Consider the following 19,548-nt stretch of genomic DNA (forward strand, 5'->3'; position numbering starts at 1 on the left):
TCTGAGTAATGGTCTTCATAATGCTATATGATTAGGTCTAATTTCTTAAATATGAGGAACAATTGTTTGTAAATAATTTTTAAAATCTTTTCATTTCCCAGACAAGATAAAGAGGCAGAAAAACCAGGCTTTCCCTAGATTTGAGAACAGCTGGTCTTACCATTGATTTTCACCTGTTGAGAGTGGTTATGGTATCTATGTAAAGAACACTGTGCTTCAAATAAGAAGATGGAGACTGGAGGATTGCTGAAAGACTTGGGCACATTCTTTAACTTCACGGACCCTCAGTTACCTCACCTTAAAAGGGGGAGTAATAATAGCAACAGGATCTTGGAGCATGTCTGAAAAAAAAATGGGAAAATGACAAATATTGGCTTAATAAAAGATGTTTTTTATTAAGCTTAATAAACATATAAAATATTGGCTTAATAAAAGATGTTGCTAGGCTATTATGCCCATTTTCAGTAAATGTGAAGGCCTACATAACATCTAAATGCAGTTTCCAGTCCTAATTACATAAGAATGGGCCGGGGTGGAGAAAAATGGTTGGAGGCTTTGTAAGAACTTGCCTTTTTCCTCCGCCTCAACCCCTCCCCCCTCACTCCAATAGGCAAGCAGCCTTTGATTTTAATATTTCAGTTGCAATGAGATAGTGAAATAAGTGACATAGTAAGTGGTTGTCACCTACCTCTAGCCGCTTTTTTCTTTCTTTTTTCTCTTTCTTTTTCTTTTTTTAATTTTAAGGAAGGGGAAGAATGGGCGGGGTTGGGGGGGAATTTTTTTATTTTTGAATTCGACCTTCTGATTTTATTTTCCTGTACCTATTCCCTTAAATCTCGAGGCACTATTAGCTTTATAGTTTCAGCGCACCCCTGGGGACAGAGCAATTTGGCCTGCTCATGATCACGTTAGAGTCCCGAAGTAGAAAGGGCAAGAAGGTTCAGGTTTATCTATGCAACGGGAGAGTGCTTTGCTTAGATTGCTTAGGGTCAGGTGAGTTACACTTGTCACGGCTACAAAAGAGCTTCAGGAGGAGGATCTGGTCTTTGCACAGGCAGCTATGGACGGAGAAGGAAGTCCGTCTCGGCAACTTGCCTGAGGTGGGGTAGCCCGGGGAGACATTTTAGTCCCCGCCACCCTCGGACGCTCCTCTGGGAGGAGGCGCAGAGCCGGGCAGGGCGGCCTGGCTCGGCGTCCGGTCCGGCCAGGAGTTGGTGCTTTTAGAGAGGTGTCCTCCGGTGACGCTGGGGCGGTTTCCGAGCCCAGGCGGCCAAGGCATTGGTCACGCGGCCCGGAGAGAGGCGCTCCGTTGCTGCTGCATCCTCCTCCCGCCGCACTTTGGCCCACACCCACGGGCGCCCCGCCCCCCCCTCCCCCCCCAGGCTTATAGAACCGACCCCGCACCTCCGCGCGCCTCGGGGCCAGACGCTTCCCGGAGCCGACGGCGCGGCTGCCTGCGAGGCCTGGAAGCCCCGGCGGCACCGCCGCCGAAGTGGCGAAGTGAGGCGGCGGCTGCGCCCCGCATCATGGAGGGCAGCTCAGCCGCGGCCCCAGCCCCAGCCCCGGCCCCGGTCGCCACCGACAGCCGCCGCTTGCCGCGCCCGGTCTGCCGGCTCCCGTCGCTGCTCTCAGGGCGCCGTCCCCTCCTCACCTCGAAGATAATATGAAGGAGGCCCGGGGCCACGCGAGCGCCCCTTTCTGCACGCGCCTCAACCAGTCCTACCCGGGCATCTGGGCGCCCGAGCGCTCCGCCGAGGCGCGGAGCAACCTGACGCGCCCCGCGGGGCCCGGCGAGAACTGCGGCTCGGTGTCTGTAGCCTTCCCGATAACCATGCTGATCACCGGCTTCGTGGGCAACGCGCTGGCCATGCTGCTCGTGTCGCAGAGCTACCGGCGCCGGGAGAGCAAGCGCAAGAAGTCGTTCCTGCTGTGCATCGGCTGGCTGGCGCTCACCGACCTGGTCGGGCAGCTGCTCACCAGCCCGGTGGTCATCGTCCTGTACCTGTCCCACCAGCGCTGGGAGCAGCTCGACCCGTCGGGGAGGCTGTGCACCTTCTTCGGACTGACCATGACCGTCTTTGGGCTCTCCTCGCTCTTCATCGCCAGCGCCATGGCCGTCGAGCGGGCGCTGGCCACCCGGGCGCCGCACTGGTACTCGAGCCACATGAAGACGAGCGTCACCCGCGCCGTGCTGCTCGGCGTGTGGCTGGCGGTGCTCGCCTTCGCCTCGCTGCCGCTGCTGGGCGTGGGTGAGTACACCATCCAGTGGCCCGGGACGTGGTGCTTCATTAGCACCGGGTCCGAGGGCAACGGGACTGGCTCCCCGCACAACTGGGGAAACATGTTCTTCGCTTCCGCCTTTGCCTTCTTGGGGCTCTCAGCGCTGGCCGTCACCTTCGCCTGCAACTTGGCCACCATTAAAGCCCTGGTGTCCCGCTGCCGGGCCAAGGCCTCGGCGTCGCAGTCCAGCGCCCAGTGGGGCCGGATCACCACGGAGACGGCTATCCAGCTCATGGGGATCATGTGCGTGCTGTCGGTCTGCTGGTCGCCGTTGCTGGTAGGTAGTTCCAGAGAATGGGGAGTTGCAGGTGGGCGCGAGCGCGCCGGCGGGCAATGGAGACTTTTGGAAATGTCAGCACCTGCAGGGGTGTGTTTGCAAGCACAGAACTTTGGAGAGGGATCTGCCTGCGCTATCTTGGTCGCGGCTTCAGAGCTGAGCTCCTCACTTACTAATGCTGAGCACCTTCCAAGTGCCAGGCATCGCATTAGGTTCTGGGTGTACACGCATGGAGACCACAGGGCAGCTCACATTCTAATCGGAGAGAGTGAGCGGGTACCCAGCTACCGTTTCAGTGTTTGTACAGAAATAGAGGTGTCTCCCGGGTGCATTGGGAGCAAAATGGCGATGACAGCTGTAGCCCGGTGCTCTGGGTTTTCTCCTTATTTCTAATACCTCTCGCACGTTGAGTCGATTTTCAGCCTGCAGAAGTACTTTATCTGCGACCCACCGCAGGCGGGCACAGCCGTCTTGCGGCCTCTGAGCCACTGCGCGCCTTCCAGGAGCAGCTGCTGCTCAAGTTGCTTGCAGGCTCCCTGCTGAAGGGACGCATGAGAATGAAGAGGCATGCTGCCGCTCCGCCAGCCTCAGCCCTTTCGAATTGTGCTGCACCCTCTAGGAAGTGCTTGTACCCACAGTCAGCCAGTGGGCCTCAAGGCCTGGTAACTCCCTCTGACCAGCCTTTGCTTGTCCTTGTGGCTACCGCTCAGGGCTGATGCCAAGGCCAGCTCTGGGATAGAAGTAGAGGTTTCTGCACTTCTCAGCCCTTCATAGGAGGGAGGGGGGGTGGCCACAGCCCGGGAACAAGTGGTGTTTCCACACGCTCTTAGTCTAACGCCCTCTCTTACATCGTACTTTCCAGGTTTTCCTCTGCCTACTTTTAGCTAGACATTTTGCATAAGTGCTGTTTACTAATTCCTGATGAATGGTTGCTTTTTTAGGCCCTAAGCAGCCTGGCTTAGTAGGAGATGTTCCTAAAAGAGTGATCTGGTCACTGTGACAGGGTTATAACAGATGATAAGTTGGACCTGGAACTTTATTAGACAGTTGTGAGAAACTCCTGAATCCCATAATCCCATGGCACAGTTTTCAGAACCCACCCACATATAATTTTTCTTTCTCCCTTCCTTCCTTCCTTCCTTTCTTTTTTTCTTTTCTTGTCTTTTTTTTTTTTTTTTTTTTTTGCCTGGGTCCAGTGGCATGCAGGATCTTAGTCCCCCCAGCAGGGATGGAACCCGTGCCGCCTGCATTGGGAGCATGGAGTGTTAACCACAGAACCGCCAGGGAAGTCCCGTAGTTTTCTTTTTTTAACTGTGATAAAATACACATAAAAATTGGCCATTTTAACCACTTTTAAATATACAGTTAAATGGTATTAAGTACATTAACATTGTTGTGCACCATGTGTAGTTTTAAGTTCCTTGTATTTTATAACAGAACTGTAGTTCCTTTTCCCCTCTCACCCTCCCTTGCATTTGACAACAAAGGTATTCCAGAATACCTGTGTTTAACTGGTATAGTATATGTAGAGCAGAAGTCTTGGCTCCCAATCGGTTATAGGTGGTGACAAGGAGAGTTACGTTGGGACCTCATAGCCCACAGATGGCTGTAAGGTCTCAATTCTGCATTCCAGGAGTTAGAACTCAGGCTGATGTCATCACCATGGCTTATCAAAGCCAGCACCAATTTTAGACATATTTACTTCTACGGTGTGTAGATGGCTAAATAGAAGGAAAAAAGTTCTAAATAATAAGCACTTTACTAAAGTTGATAATTAACATAACTTTAAAGGCAAACAGAGTATTTGAATTTTTCACAACAGTCATTTGAGTCCCCGTATTTGAGTTTGTCTGTCACACTTTTTATATCTGCACTCTATATATCCAAGAAAAAAGGTAAATCATATGAATAAAATGCTTACTCATACAGTTAACCAGACTTATAGTTGTTGCTTTTTTTAAAATAGAAGAGAAACTATGTAGTGTATTTTTTATTTCAAAACTTTGATTCTAATACGATGAATATGGTGGCCTTAGGAAGACTTTAGATCAGTTCTGAAAATTGCAACCTAGGATGACCAAACTCACTCTCTTAAGAAAGACAGTATTTGGAATTCATCTAATTTAATTTCAACTAATATCTGCATTTAACATTTTTATTGGTTTGCAGCATTTTATCAGATACTTTATTGATTCAGTTCTCATAAAAACATTAAACTTAAAATAAATTCAACAGGTGAATATCAAAGAGAAGAAATATGTGGTTTCCAAAATAGGTTTTTGGAATTTTTAAACTAAAGGAAATTATTCTATCTTCTGTTTTGTGCACCATTGAAATTAAATCTCCAACTGTCTTCAGAAGGATCTAACAGTACAAAGTCGGAATTATTTCAAAGGAAAGAAACTGGCAAAACTGCTTTCTTAATAGCTTAGGGAATTATAAGAATGGAAACACTAGAATTTAGTGAATTGAATTTTCAGTGTATTAATGTTGAAGTGAGAGATTGATTTTTATACTTTTTCCTAACTACAAAATATAGATTCCCTATTAGCTTTTTTTGAATGGGCATTGGCATATCTTATCTTGAAAGACTATCGTGACTATAATAATCTTCAGTTGTCACTGTTGAAAAACTTAGCAGAGAAGAGATAGCATAATAAGAAAACATGCCAACTGCTACAAGTTCCTGCTATGTAAATACTTAAATAGAGGTTTATCTATGGTGCAAACAAAAGCTTTTTTATTTTTTTTCCCAGAAACTTTACAAAATACAACAGAAAACGTGAAATTAAGTGAGAATACAGTGGGAAATGATGTCACCATCAGTACATGAGCTACAATTCTTAGTCGATATTTATGTGAGGCATCAAATTCTGTTGGAATCGGCCAGTTGACTCAGCAATGCAATCTGTTTGACTTATTATTATCATTACATTTTTTAATGAGCTACACTCACCAAATAGTCCAGTTGTTTGACATGATAGCCAAGTTTCCAGAAGCAGGAATAACCTGAGGCTATTGTTCAGAGGAAGCCATGACTACATTTTGTACTTTTGTACACCTGGCACTCCTCAAACATGTAGAACATGGCTAATACTTGTAGCTGTCTTAAAAATAGTAGATATAAAGCTAACTAGCAACATTGTGAAAAGAGAGGTATGAAGAACAGAGTTTCTTGACTACAACTTTGGAACTGGATAAAAGCAGTCTTAGAAACTTTTGCCTTCAATTTTGAAGCAGCAAATTCCCTGCTCAATATCCATAGATGCCGACAGGGATGCTTTGATTCAAGGAGATATTTTGCAATATAGATGTAATTTTTTTTAAATTTAAGGAATCACTGATATATTTTGACAAAGGAAATTTGCCTTAAATATACTACATGTAATAAATAGATGCAATAGATTATTTTACAGAAGTAATGCTGTGGTTTTTTTTTTTTTTTTGGTTTTTTTTTTGTTTGTTTTTATAAATTTATTTTATTTCTGTATTTGCTGTATTTGTTGTGTCTTCGTTGCTGCGCAGGCTTTTTCTGGTTGCAGGAAGGTGGGGGGCTACTCTGTTTTGGTGCGTGGGCTTCTCATTAAGGTGGCTTCTCTTGTTGCGGAGCACAGGCTCTAGGTGCGCAGCCTTCAGTAGTTCTGGCACATGGGCTCAGTAGTTGTGGCTTGCAGGCTCTAGAGCACAGGCTCAATAGTTGTGGCTCACGGGCTTAGTTGCTCCGCAGCATGTGGGATCTTCCCGGCTCAGGGATCGAACCCATGTCCCCTGCATTGGCAGATGGATTCTTAACCACTGTGCCACTAGGGAAGTCCAGTAATGCTGTTTTATAGTTTTAAAAAGTATTATTAAATTGCTAATTTTCTCTGCCTGTTAATTTCTGCCGTGTTCAGCATGTTGCTTCAGGGAAAATGATTAAACATGTGGATCAACATTATAGGGAAGAACTTCTATAATTTGTTTTTATAAGAATTGAGATTATTCAGAATTCTTTATATTTTTTGGAGTTTACTGCAACATATTTTAAGCACTGTGGAAGGGCTATTAAGTAGACTTATTAAAAACTGGTCAAAGCATTATAATCTGTTCAAACAAGTAGAATTCCCACATTTATGAGTGAAACAATTAGAGAACAATATAAGATTGGATGTAATTAATAATGCCTTTGGCTCTGGGGAGAAAGTCCATCTGAATTTGCCAGAGTAGGCTTCCAAAAAGAGGTAGGATGGCATAGATTGACCTCACTGCTGAGAGCATGTCTGTCTGGGAACCCAGCCCATGAATACAGATGGTGCACACTGGAACTGTGGGAGAAATGGTTTGAAAAGATTCCTGTGGCTGGATTGAGGTAGTTAGGATGAACATAGGATGAGCACTGTGTTCCTTTGCCAGTAGGCCACAGAACCTCTATTTTGGGTTTTGAATAGGGGAATGAGTTTTAAAAAGATTGGCAGAGCTATAGTGTGTGGATAGATTTGGACTGGAAAATGGGAAAGTGAGATCAGTTACAACTTGCTTCTGCAGGTGGGTTAGGGCCTAAGGGTAGAGACCGTGGGAAGAAATACGTCAGAGAAGGAAAGAAATTTAAGAGAGAACCAATGCTGTTAGAAATGGTCGATTTAAGGAGTGATTGATTCAGCAAACATTTGTTACACATCTACTATGCCCTTTTCTTTGCGGCGAATATTTTCACATATATTACCTCATTTGACCGCATGCTGTGAGATTGCCACTATTTTCTATATCATTCAGATGAAGAACTCAAGTATAAAGAATATTAGAACCAGACTTCTGATTCAAGATATCCAACTCTGAGTTGTTTTTTTTAATTTTTTGTTGTTGTTTTGATTTGTTTGTTTAGCTTAGATAAAGGCCAGGAATTCTAGTCCTAATAGTAGTACTGAGCAAGTTATATATCCTCTTATCTGTAAAGTGCAAGAGTAGGGCTAATAGTTATCTAAGGTCTTTTTCCATTTGTTATGCTCAGGTTCTCTTATTTGGGAAAATTGTGGTTTAATGATCCAGAATGAGAAATTTGTAAAGGAGACTGCTTGGTCAATTGCTTTTTTTATAAAAATGGGGGTTTCTGAGTGGCTAGGGCTTTTGGACACCATACACAGGGAGATGGCAGATTATCTAAGTGATATATCCAGAAGCAAATATAACTTGAAAATTAATGAGATAAATCAGGGCTTAAAAATGTAGATTTTTTATTTTCAGTTTATCAGAGAGAGCCAAGAATTAAACAAATTCTTAAGCCATCATATTTGATGAAATTCAGATGGTCTAGAGTTGTAGCATAATTGTGACTCATTGGCCTCTCTCTTTTGAAAAAGCTGTAAAGGTCAATAATTCAATTATGAAAGTTTCCATAGGATCAGTTTTCTGGGAATAACACTCAGGAATATGCACTACAGGCATTTGTAACAGACGGATGATGATTGATGATTCCTCTGGGGCAGCTGAGAGGCAGTAGTGAGGGGTACTGGGTGTCATGTTTCAGTTTTCAGCCCTTGCTTGGCAGTGTGGGGAAGCAGGGAGGGATGTCCTCCCTCAAACTCCCCACATACAGGTAGCACTTTTATAATCCCCCAGTGTTCCACGTGCATCTTATTCATGCCTTGCAACTCTTAAGGTCTGCAGCTGTAGCATGTCGCATTCTGAATCCCCGTTCTTCCCTCAATTCCTTATCATAGACGTAAGTAAGAAATTTGTATTTCAACTCCCAGCATGCTTCTCGAGAATTATTAGATGGCCTCTTAAGTCCCCATTTTCCCTAAAATTCCAGTTTTCATAGATTAATGAAGGAGCCAAAGAAGGAACCTCATTTTTCTTGGGGTTCCTCTTATCTTGTCTCCTGAGTATATGTCAACATTTTATAGTAAACATAGTAATTCATTCTTACATAGAAATGACAGTTGGACGGTGTGTGACTTTTTTAATGAGAGGGACACACACACACGCACACAGAAGTAGCACTATGGAATGGTGACTCTGCTCCCTTTACTCAGAACACTTTTGTCTCCATTTTCCCACTTTACTCTTCACCCCTCAGTCATTCAGCGCTTGCTGCCGAGCAGTCACCCATCTTGGATTGGTTAAGATCCCAAGTTAGCAGTCACTTTGTTAGAGGAGCCATACAAGGTATGCCTAATATATGCTTATTAACTGAATATCTGAGCATGTAAATCAGAAGACAGGGTCTGGTCCCAGTGACATGCGTAATTCATTGTGTGACCTTAGACAGTTTACTTGATATCTTTGGGAACTATTTCCTTTCTTTCTTTCTTTCTTTCTTTCTTTCTTTCTTTCTTTCTTTCTTTCTTTCTTTCTTTCTTTCTTTCTTTCCTTTTTGTAAAATAATAAAAACACCAACTAAGCCTATTTCACAGGATTGTAATGAAAACCAAAATAAGTGTATGTGAAAATAATCAGAAATATTTCTTCCATATTAGGAATACTACTATGATGTTTTACTGGATGATAATGTTGACTTCTTGTCTTCAGATAGACCTTCCCCCCAGCAAACTGGAGAAAAGAGACAAGTGATGTTTCACAGCTTGATTAGTTATTAGTTAACTGGTGGGGAAATGTGGTAGAGAATGTAACTTTTCAGAAAAAAATAAAAGAAGAAAAATGGTGCATAAATTTTTATAAGGTATTGTAATTCATCCCTCCTCCCCTCCCGCTGTCACCTTCACTCTTCTGCATTCTCTCAGCTCTGGAATGCTTTCCCCCTCACAGCTGCCGGGTAACCCTCTAAATCTAAAACCTGCTGGATCCCATCTCCCCCCTCCCTTGAACCTGGAGGAGTGCCCACTACCTCATGCTCCGAAGGCTCTGTCTAGCATGTGCCCCTCGTCTTTCCAGTCAGGGACTTGGTGTGCTCAGACTGGTCCTCATGTAAATGAGTCGAATTAATTGTGCATCTAATTGCTGTCCTAGGTCAGATCATTCTGCAGACCTCTTAAGGATAGAGCCTGTACCTCAGTTATCCTCATCTCTTCGCAGGTGATCAGGAATGCTGGGGCAGCACAGAAATCTCCACCACTGACTCACAGCCCAGAACTGAGTTCACACAAGCCTTAAATCAATCCAAAGCATGAGAAACACAGAGTTGTAAACTGCCTCACAGTTAGACCAGGCCCTGACAAGGCATTAATATTATTTGCAATCTGCAATTAGCACCAAGTATAATTTTCCCATCCAGTGGCCCTCCCAGAATTCTCTTGAGCAACATGTATAAGGAGAACATTTCAATGGCTGATCTTGTCACTTATTCAAAATCTACGTATTATTTTACTGGTACTGATTTTTATGAAAGGCATTTGAGGACTGTAAATCTAAAAGTGAAAGATGGTGGCAGAGACAGAAGAGAAGGCTTGATTTTTCACACTAATTCTGTTAGAAAGAAGGAAATTAGATATTAACTTAGGTAAGAGTCATGTAATATAAGTACAGGATAAATTCTACACTAAATAGCATTACTATGTTTAAAAATCTTGGTGATACAAACACAGAAGACAAAGTTGGAGATGGAAGCCTATTTATTTTAAGCAATTATTGATCTAATAAAAATCAAGTATCATTTTAAAAATACACTTTTCACTAGTCCTTTATTTCCTAAAGTAGATTTGATTTTTCTGCCTCTCTTTCTGAATACTCAATGTGTCATTTTTTAAAAAATAAAAATGTATTTATTTATTGGCTGCTTTGGGTCTTTATTGCTGCACACAGTCTTTCTCTAGTTGTGGTGAGCAGGGGCTACTCTTCGCTGCAGTGCACAGGCTTCTCACTGGGGTGGTTTCTCTTGTTGCAGAGCACAGGCTCTAGGTGCATGGGCTTCAGTAGTTGCAGCACGTGGGCTCAGTAGTTGTGGCTTGTGGGCTCTAGAGTGCAAGCTCAGTGGTTGTGGCGCACGGGCTTAGTTGCTCCACAGCATGTGGAATCTTCCTGGACCAGGACTCAAACCCATGTCCCCTACATTGACAGGCGGATTCTTAACCACTGCGCCACCAGGGATGTCCTCAATATGTCATTTTCTATGGTTGAGAATATGCTGCTGTTGGTGTGATTCTTGAAAATATAGAAATAGAAGTATGTTGTTAATGCTGGAAATGCTGAAAGAGAGACTCTAAAAGATACAATGCGTTCTGAAGAATTCACCAGACAGTAAAGTGGAGATTCCTTGTGGTCTTGATGTACGAAATTTCCCTGATAACATCCTGCTACCAACCACCTTGTTTGGGTCAAGTAGAACATGCACGTCCGCATTTCCCCAAAGAGACTAGTGCCTCAGCAGTCAAAGGCACAAACAGCAGTCAGTGATTAAGTGACCTCTGCCTCCATTTCAGAAGACGAACAAGAGAAAGTGATTGAAGAAGCAGGTGAGGGCCATAGAGAGAATAAGGCACTGGAAGGCAAGAGCCCGGGGTTCTCGTCTTGTCTTTTCTACCACAGGATAAAAGTCACTCTATCTTTCTGGTTTTCCCTTTCCTCATGAGTAAGATAAAACAGTTATCACTCTAACCTTCCTTTCGGTTCTGACTTCCTGTGGCTCAAAATAGATAAAATCGTCCCTTTTGGACATACTATATTAGATATGTGGGGGAAAATACCCAAAGACTTCTTAAGAAGAATCATAGATATGTATGCAAATAGACAGAGTCGATCATACATTCTGTTTACGATTATTGTGTAAATATTTATTGAGTGCTTGCTAGTGCCTGCCACTCTGGTGATACAGTGGTGACCAGGGCTGACACGTATGGTTGTAGGTGTTGAGTGGTTACATGACTCTAGGGGACACTCCTCACATCATGTTCTATGTGAATGACAGTCCTTGTGGGGCAGAGTGCCATCTGCGCTGTACTTGGTAGCCCTGAGAGTAAGCCAAACAGACATGCTAGCTTCTTCCAGAAGCTTTCAATCCACTAAGGTAGACGGACAATGAATAAACAATCCTTCCAATAAACAAATGTAGCCACTCTGATGGGTCATTCCCCTGGGTGCTTTCACTGCCATGTGGTGCAGCTGCTGCAAGTTGGCCTTGTCTGGGCTGAAGGGCAGTGCTGGTCCACTGCTGCTATGAGGCCCTGATGGAGCACGTCCCTATCCAGCCTGTAGTGGCTCTGTGCTTGGGCACTGTCATTAGAGAACACATTAATTCACACCCATAACTTCAGCCATGAAACTCAGCAGCAATTCCCTGGAGCACAACCACTGTGCTAGAGTGTAAGGACGCAAAGAGTGGGTGGCCTCAGACCACCTACTGCCTGGAACCAGCCCTCCTTCTTGGGTCCTTAGGCTCTGGTTATGCTCAGATCACCTCCTCACACGTTTGTCTTTCTCTTCCAGTAAATTTTCTTTTACGACTTTCCAGGTCTTTTCCCTCTGCTGAATGTAGCCAAAGTTACTCTGCTCTAAGTTTCTTGGCTTCAGATATTGGGAGAGGAGGTTAGATTTCTCAGCCTCTTTTTTTTCCAGAAAATATGGTGGTCTGCCTCTTCCCAAGTGACCAGCAGTTCATAACAAGGGAGTTGTATGGATTTTCCTTTGTTGTACCACACGTTTCCACTATGTAAACCTACTCATTCTACATTTACCAAAGTAAATGTTTCTTACTTCTGTAACACCTGCTCCAATGTGACTTGCTCTGCCCACCTGAACAGAGGAGATGGGGGCAGCTTCTGGCATCCCCGTACACACATCATTAAAACAACAGGCGTGTTATAAAGGCAAGAAAAATGTGCTTTGGGAAAGTGTCAAAGAGGACCTTCCCTGGATGCATTGGTGGATGTGGGGGTGGTTAAGAAGGACCTCCCTAAGAAAATGTCATTTATGATGAAACTTGAAAGATGTTACTTTGAGGAAGAAAGGGCAGTTTGCGAAGCCATCAGTGTAGGAAGTTGCTGGAAGCATTAGAGGAACTTAAAGTGGGCCAGGTGAGTACATTAAAGTGAGTAAAAGGGACAGTGCCTTTAAGGTGAATCTAGGGAGGTAGGCAGGGCCAAACCATGCAGAACCTTGTAATTTTTGTTTGGGAGTTTATAGATTTTTATCTCAAGTATGAGGGAAAACAACTAGCTTTGAGTAAGGGAGTGATTTGATCTGCTTTGTGTATTAAGAAGATCACTCAGGTTGCCTTATGAATTACAAAAGTGAGGCATCAAAGCTGTTGAGTACTGAGGTCAAATGGAGGTGTAGAGACATTAATAAGGAAAACCTTTTTTTTTCCTTAAGTGTTGCTTTAAAAGAAGGAGGGACATAGCTTGGCATAGAATTGGCAGTGGGAATGGGAGTCTATGCAGAAGCACAGAGGGAAAAATTGAGCCAGGTGTGCTGGGAATGGTAAGCAAATCTGTTTTTGTTGAAGTATGTTTGAGAATGTGAAGAAATCTTATGAGTCAAGTAAGGACTGAGGGATAAGGGAGGGAGGAGTGCGTTGGTAGATTGCCTTGAAGATTAGAAATAGGAATTTGTATTTCATCTTGGGCAAGTTGTGTTGCTTGTCTGTACTTCTGTTCTATATTTGTAAAATAAGAGGGTTGACCTTATAAAATCTCTGGGTTTATAAAGGGCCATTTAGTAAAACAACCCATCTAATGTTTGATCTCTTTCTAGAATATCCTTGGTAAAATGGTCCAAGCTTTGTTTGAATGCCTTTACTTATAGGAAGTTTATTGCTTTTTAAGAGGCACAAAGAATTTTCTTAGAAGCAAGCATTGTGCTAGCCTCTTTCTTTCCTTCTTCCTTCCTTCCTCCCTCCCTTCCTTCCTTCTTTCCTTGCTTCCTTCTTTCCTTCCTTCCTTCTTTCCTTTCTCTCTCTCTCTCTGTCTCTCTCTCTCTCAGGATCAAAGAGAATAATATATATAAAACACTTAAATACCATATCACACTTAATAAACACTTAATAAATGTTAGCTTCATTATTCTACTTCGCACTCATAACAGATACTTCTCTTCAGTTTCCAGAAGTAACCAATATTATGATTTTCCAGAATACTATTTTAGTATTGTTTGTGTGTATGTGACAAAATGGTATCATATTACATATATTATTCTGAAGTTTGCCTTTTTCAGTTAGCAGTGATGTTTTGTGATTTATCCACATTGACACAAATGAATCTAGTATACTCATTTTAAGTGCTTTTAATATAGTATAAAATATAAAAATAAATACTCTATATTGTATTGTATAAAATACCATTGTGTATCATTTCTTTTTTCTTCCTTTTTATTTATTTATTTATTTATTTATTTGAGGGGATCTGGAAACATTTAATGTATTAACAACATTAGGCACACAGTAAATTCTCACCCTCTAATATATTCTTTTGTTATTATTATTAATTTTTTTTCTTTTTACCTTTTGATGCATTTCTCCCACCTCCCACCCCCACTTCTGTTAACTACCAGCCTATTTATTCTCTGTGTCTATGAGCTTGGTTGTTGTTACTTTTTAGATTCCACATATAAGTAAGATCATATGATATTTGTCTCTCTGACATTTCACTTGGCATAATGTCCTCAAGTTCCATGCATTTTGTCACAATTGGCAAGTTTTATTCTTTTTTTATGGCTGATTAACTGAATAGTACTCCATTGTGTGGGGGTGTGCATATATATATACATACACACACACACCTTCTTTATCCATTCATCCATCAAAGGACACTGTTTGTTTCCATATCTTGGCGATTGTAAATAATGCTGCAGTGAACATGGGGGTGCATTTATCTTTCCAAGTTATTGTTTTTGTATTCTTCAGATAAATACCCAGGAGTGGAATTGCTGGATTGTATGGTAGTTCTGTTTTTAATTTTTTGAGGAACTCCATACCATTTTCCATAGTGACTGCACCAATTTACATTCCCACCAACAGTGCACAAGGATCTCCTTTTCTTCGCATCCTCACTAACTTTTTTTTTTTATTTAATTTTTTGGCTGCATTGCGTCTTTGTTGCTGTGCCCGGGCTTTCTCTAGTTGTGGTGAGTGGGGACTACGCTTTGTTGTGGTGTGAGGGCTTCTCATTGCAGTGGCTTCTCTTGTGCCAGAGCACATGCTGTAGACATGCAGGCTCTGTAGTTGTGGCATGGGCTTAGTCACTCCGTGGCATGTGGGAACTTCCTGGCCCAGGGATTGAACCCGTGTCTCCTGCATTGGCAGGTGGATTCTTAACCACTGCACCACCAGGGAAGTCCCCTCACTAACTCCTGTTAATTCTTATCTTTTTGATAATAGCCATTCTAAGAGGTGTGAGGTAATATCTCATTGTGGTTTTGATTTCCATTTTCCTGAAGGTTAGTGATGTTGAACATCTTTTCATGTGCTTGTTAACCATCTATATGTCTTCTTTTGGAGAAATATCATGGGGTCCTTCATTGAGACGCTCAGGCTCTTCATTGTGGTGCACAGGCTTCTCTCTAGTTGCAGCACATGGGCTCTCTAGTTGTGGCACGAGGGCTCTAGAGTGTGCGGGCTTAGTTGACCCTCGGCACGTGGGATCTTAGTTCCCCAACCAGGGATCGAACCTGTGTTTCCCACAATGGAAGGCAGATTCTTAACCATTGGACCACCAGGGAAGTCCCCATTTTTAAATGATTGTTTATTTGCTATTGACTTGTTTGAGTTCTTTTTATATTTAGGATATTAGTTCCTTATCAGGTATATGAATTACACATTTTTTCCCATTCAATAGGTTTCCTTTTCATTTTGTTGATGGTTTCTTTTGTTGTGAAGAGCTTTTTAATTTGATGTAGTCTCATTTGTTTATTTTTGCTTTGAGTGTCAGATTCAAAAAATCATCACCAAGACCTATGTCAAAGAGCTTACCACCTATGTTTTCCTCTAGGATTTTTATAGTTTCAGGTCTTACATTCAGGTTCTGGCTCTTTCTCACAAATAATCTTCTTTATTTCTTACAACAATCCTATGAGGTTCCAATATACAGATAATGAAGAAACTAAAGCTAAAAGAGGTTGAGTGATTCATTTAAGGTAATACTCAATGTAAGTAGTCAAGCTGAGGTTCAATGGCCAAGCTCTTTTCTCCAAGCCATTGTGCCTCCAAGTAGCCCAATTCATCGAGCTGTTCTTCCTATTAGAAATTTTCATTTCTCCTATATTGATTGAATTGAAGTGTTGCTAATTCTAGTCCTTGGTTTATGTAGAACAATACTAATTTTAATTAGAGATATCTTTTATTTTAAAGGTATACAATACTATACTTCTAAATTAGGTATCAAGGAGTTCTACTAAATCTATGTTAATAACAATAAAATAACATGAAATTATCTTGACAATCTCAGAGACAGGAGCCATGGTGTATTAATTCATTTAAGTGACACTTCGTTGACTATCAGTTGTGTGTAAGGCACTGTGCTCCAACCTGACAGAATAATGGTATGGTCCTTGTCCTCAAGGAGTGTGTTATTTACTGAATGATTCCTTGGAGAAACTTGAGGTTGTGACTCAAAACAGCAATGTTATTTTCCATTGTCAATTTTGAATATGGGAAAAAAGCTGGGGACCATTCAGAATTCATTTATCCATTCATGCGACCAGCGATTGTTTATTGAGTACCTACTAAGTGTCAAGCACAGTTCTAGTTGCTGGAAATATGGTAGTGAAACAGGCGGACTATTTTCCTGTTCTCAGGGAACATGCATTCTAGTGGAAAGGGAAAGTCAATCACAAAATTAGATGAAAGTCAGATTGTGATGAATACTGTTAAGAAAATAAAGCAATGTGATGTGATAGAGGGAGCCTGGGAAACTTTTGTAGCTGGGGTCCTCAGAGAAAGGTGCCTCTTAAGTGAGAGGTAACATTTAACCTGAGATCTGAGTGAAAGGAAAGAACCAGGTATGAATGATCTCCAGGAAGAACATTCTAAGCAGAGGGAACAACAAAGGCTGTCACCTCAAGGTGGGCTCAAGGGATAGAAGTCCATTGTGGCTGAAGTGAAATGAACAGGGAGGGAGTAGAGTGCTGTGAATTGAGGTCAGAGGCCATGTTGGGGGCCAGATTGTGTGAGGTCATGCAGAGGAGTTTTGATATGATTTTAAGAGAACATGGGAAGATTTGAAGAAGGGGAGTGATGTTATTGGATTTATGTTTTTAAAAGACTTCTCGAAGCTGTGTGAAGGCTGGATTGCAGAAAGGCCAGAGTAGGAGCAGGGAGACCAGGTAGAAGATGTCGAAGTGGTCTGGGTGAGGGATGATGACAGCTGAGTTTGGAGTAGAGAAGGGGATGTATTCACATAGAGAATTTTGGAGATAAGAGTTTACAGGACATTCTGCAATTTCTCTAATCCTTGTCCTGTGACTTTGACAAGAAATAAGGTCCTCTCTTCCTCTCTGAACCTCTGGTAGTGAGGTGGCTGTCTGTCCACAAATGACTTTCCATCTGGCTCCTTAGGTGGAAGTGACTGCTTACACAGCTAGCAATGGGCAGATTTAGGATTAAGTTCTATCTAATGGGTGCTATTTTTTTTTTTTTTTTCTGAGACATAGATTGGAATAGTCAGAGAGAAAGGGAAATAAGCAAAGTTTGCTTATAAAATACTAGGGTGTTATAAGAATCATCATCCCTGAAGAAGATCCAGACCAAGCTAAAGCCAGCTAGTTTGAGAAAATAAAGGGGGGTGGGGGGTGGGGCATTTCTCTGCTGGGGGTGCCGATACTGAAGGTGGCCTTGTAGAAGGCTCATCTCTCACTTTGACTACTTGCCTGTGTCAGACTCTTTAATTCAGGCTCTGCTTCTAAGAAACCAACCTAAGACATAGCTTTGCAGCTTATTGGCCAGGTTCCACGTACTTTTTTTCAAAGCTTTTGGTTAATAGGTTTATATTTACAGCCTGCATATAGGGGTCTAATTTAGCTTTTATAGCAATACAATATTTCAGTGACTATGTCTTCTTGAAGCACTGTTTCAACAAATTTCTTTTTCTTCCTCCCTCCTTTCCTCCCTCCCTTCCTTCTTTCTTTCCCTTCTTCCTTCCTGCCTTCCTTCTTTCCTTCCTCTCTTTCTTTCCCCTTCCTCTCTTCCTCCCTTCCTCCCTTCCATCCTTCCCTTCCCCACTCCCTCCTTCTTTCTTCCTTATTATTTATTTTTTTTGTAAAAACAAGAAACAGTTATACATGATATAAAGTTTCAGGACCTCACTTCATCTTTAGACTATTGTGAGTTTTGTTAAACTATGATTAAAGATTTAGGCTCAGAAAATTGTGCAGAAGTGAGTTAAAAGTGTAACGTGAGGTTTCCACTAGAACAGAGGTAGCTGTATAAGGTTCTGAAAGCTCACAAATACGCCATCAACACCACAGTGAGGCAACAAGAGAAGAAAAAAGAAGTTCTTGATTTTTCCATAAAGGGTGAATTGCAGTCTGGGTTTGATGTTAATCTGTCAACTTTCTCTATATAAATCAGTGGATGTGCTAACGGCCAACGTGCTGGGTGGCATATTTTTGAATTTATTTAACAGTAATAATTTCCTCCAGAATAGATTAAGGAGTTGCCTGGATCCAGAAGTAAATTTCCTAATTTCTTCACTTTTGTTCTATAAAAGATTTTAGGGAACATCTTGAGTTTTTTTTTCTTTAGCATCTATTTCTTTTTTTTTTTTAGGATTTTTAAAAAAAATTTTTATTGGAGTATGGTTGCTTTACAATGTTGTGTTAGCCTCCACTGCACAATAAAATTAATCAACCATACACATACAGATATCCCCTCCCTTTTGGACTTTCCTCCCCTTTAAGTTACCACAGTGTACCATCTATTTCTAATTAAATGCTGTTGTAGATCAGTGTCAGAAAACACAGGAATATTCTCTGACTGTAGAGCTCTAGTCTTCTCCCTCAACTTGATTCTTGGTCTCAAACAACAGAATCTGACTCGAAGCACAAAGGGCATATGTGAAACGGATATCGGAGGGAAAGCTGGTAGGCCAGGTTTGGAAGACAGGCAGGACACAGGCTATTCTAGATGCTGAGTGTCAGGCCACTGCCAAGATCCTGCTGCAAAACAGTTTGCTGCATGCTTTTTGTGTCTTTGTGTCCTGGGGGCAAACCTGACTGCTTTAGTCTGGGTTTTTTGCCCCCCTGGGTGTATAGAGGGGTTACTAGAAGATGGATCAGACACCTGAAGCAATTTGTCTTTGAAGTAGGAACTGATAGTAAGAGGTAGGTTCTGGAATTTCTCTCCCACCTAGAATATATACAAAAAGTTCTTCAAAATTGGGGTATTAATAATAAAAATGGGTGTTCATTGTTACCATCTAATTCATCCTTAGAAACATTATGACAGTAATGTTGTATCTTTCAAGTCCTGTGTGTGTGTGTGTTCATGTCACTTATTGAGGAGTTGAAGTGGCACTGAGACTGGTGGAGAGGAAGCTGAAGAGATCCCCAAAACAAAGGACATATTTATTGAGTGCCTGCTACATGCAAGTGCTTGAGAATTACTTTATTATCCAATTTAATCTTCACAAGTGTATCAGTTTGGTCTTTTTTTTTTTAATCCCCATCTTTCAGTTGCACATAGTAAAATTTGAACAGTTAAAAAACTCTCCTCAGTTCTACCCCTAGAAATTTGTAGTAGCTAAATTTTTTATGCTATAATAATTTCTTTCACATTGGTTGTCTCTTCTTCATTAGTTTACTAAAATATTTTCAAGTTACTTCATTGAAAATGTCACACAAAATAGAGCAGATTAATTGAGAATAGCCAATAATCAGAGAAACTGGCTGGGTCACATAATCACAGTGATTAAGGGTTTCTTGCAGATTTTTGTTGATTCATTAAATGATTGCCCTTCTTAGGAGCTTGGATTTCTAGAGAACATACTGTCAAAATCCCTGTGGAAGTGACAAGAATTTTTGCTTGTCCTATAACAGACTGTTAAAGGGTTCCATTCAATATGATACCTACAATTTAGGAGGATTTTTTCTGTTAAGGGGCAGCATCAACTTCATCCAGTTCCGTCTGTCTC

The 19,548-nt window shown here is 41.9% G+C and overlaps 1 protein-coding gene across 8 annotated transcripts in view; it reads left to right on the forward strand.

Annotated features, from left to right (window-relative positions):
* Nucleotides 1–329: 329 nt before the first annotated feature.
* Nucleotides 330–19,548, forward strand: part of PTGER3 (prostaglandin E receptor 3) — a 192,690-nt gene continuing 173,471 nt past the window's right edge. For 5 of the 8 annotated variants that reach the window (XM_057716305.1, XM_057716289.1, XM_057716296.1 and 2 more), the window contains exon 1: nucleotides 330–2,557. In XM_057716305.1, coding sequence (XP_057572288.1) covers nucleotides 1,664–2,557 — 894 coding nt within the window. In that variant the 5' untranslated portion in view covers nucleotides 330–1,663. Of the gene's footprint in view, nucleotides 2,558–8,612; nucleotides 8,938–9,012; nucleotides 10,215–19,548 lie in introns of those variants that run through there. The other 3 variants (XM_057716313.1, XM_057716341.1, XM_057716323.1) reach the window with 3 other exon arrangements.

The sequence above is a fragment of the Hippopotamus amphibius genome, chromosome 1 (assembly GCF_030028045.1).
Source record: "Hippopotamus amphibius kiboko isolate mHipAmp2 chromosome 1, mHipAmp2.hap2, whole genome shotgun sequence".
NCBI classification, from domain to species: Eukaryota; Metazoa; Chordata; class Mammalia; order Artiodactyla; family Hippopotamidae; genus Hippopotamus; species Hippopotamus amphibius.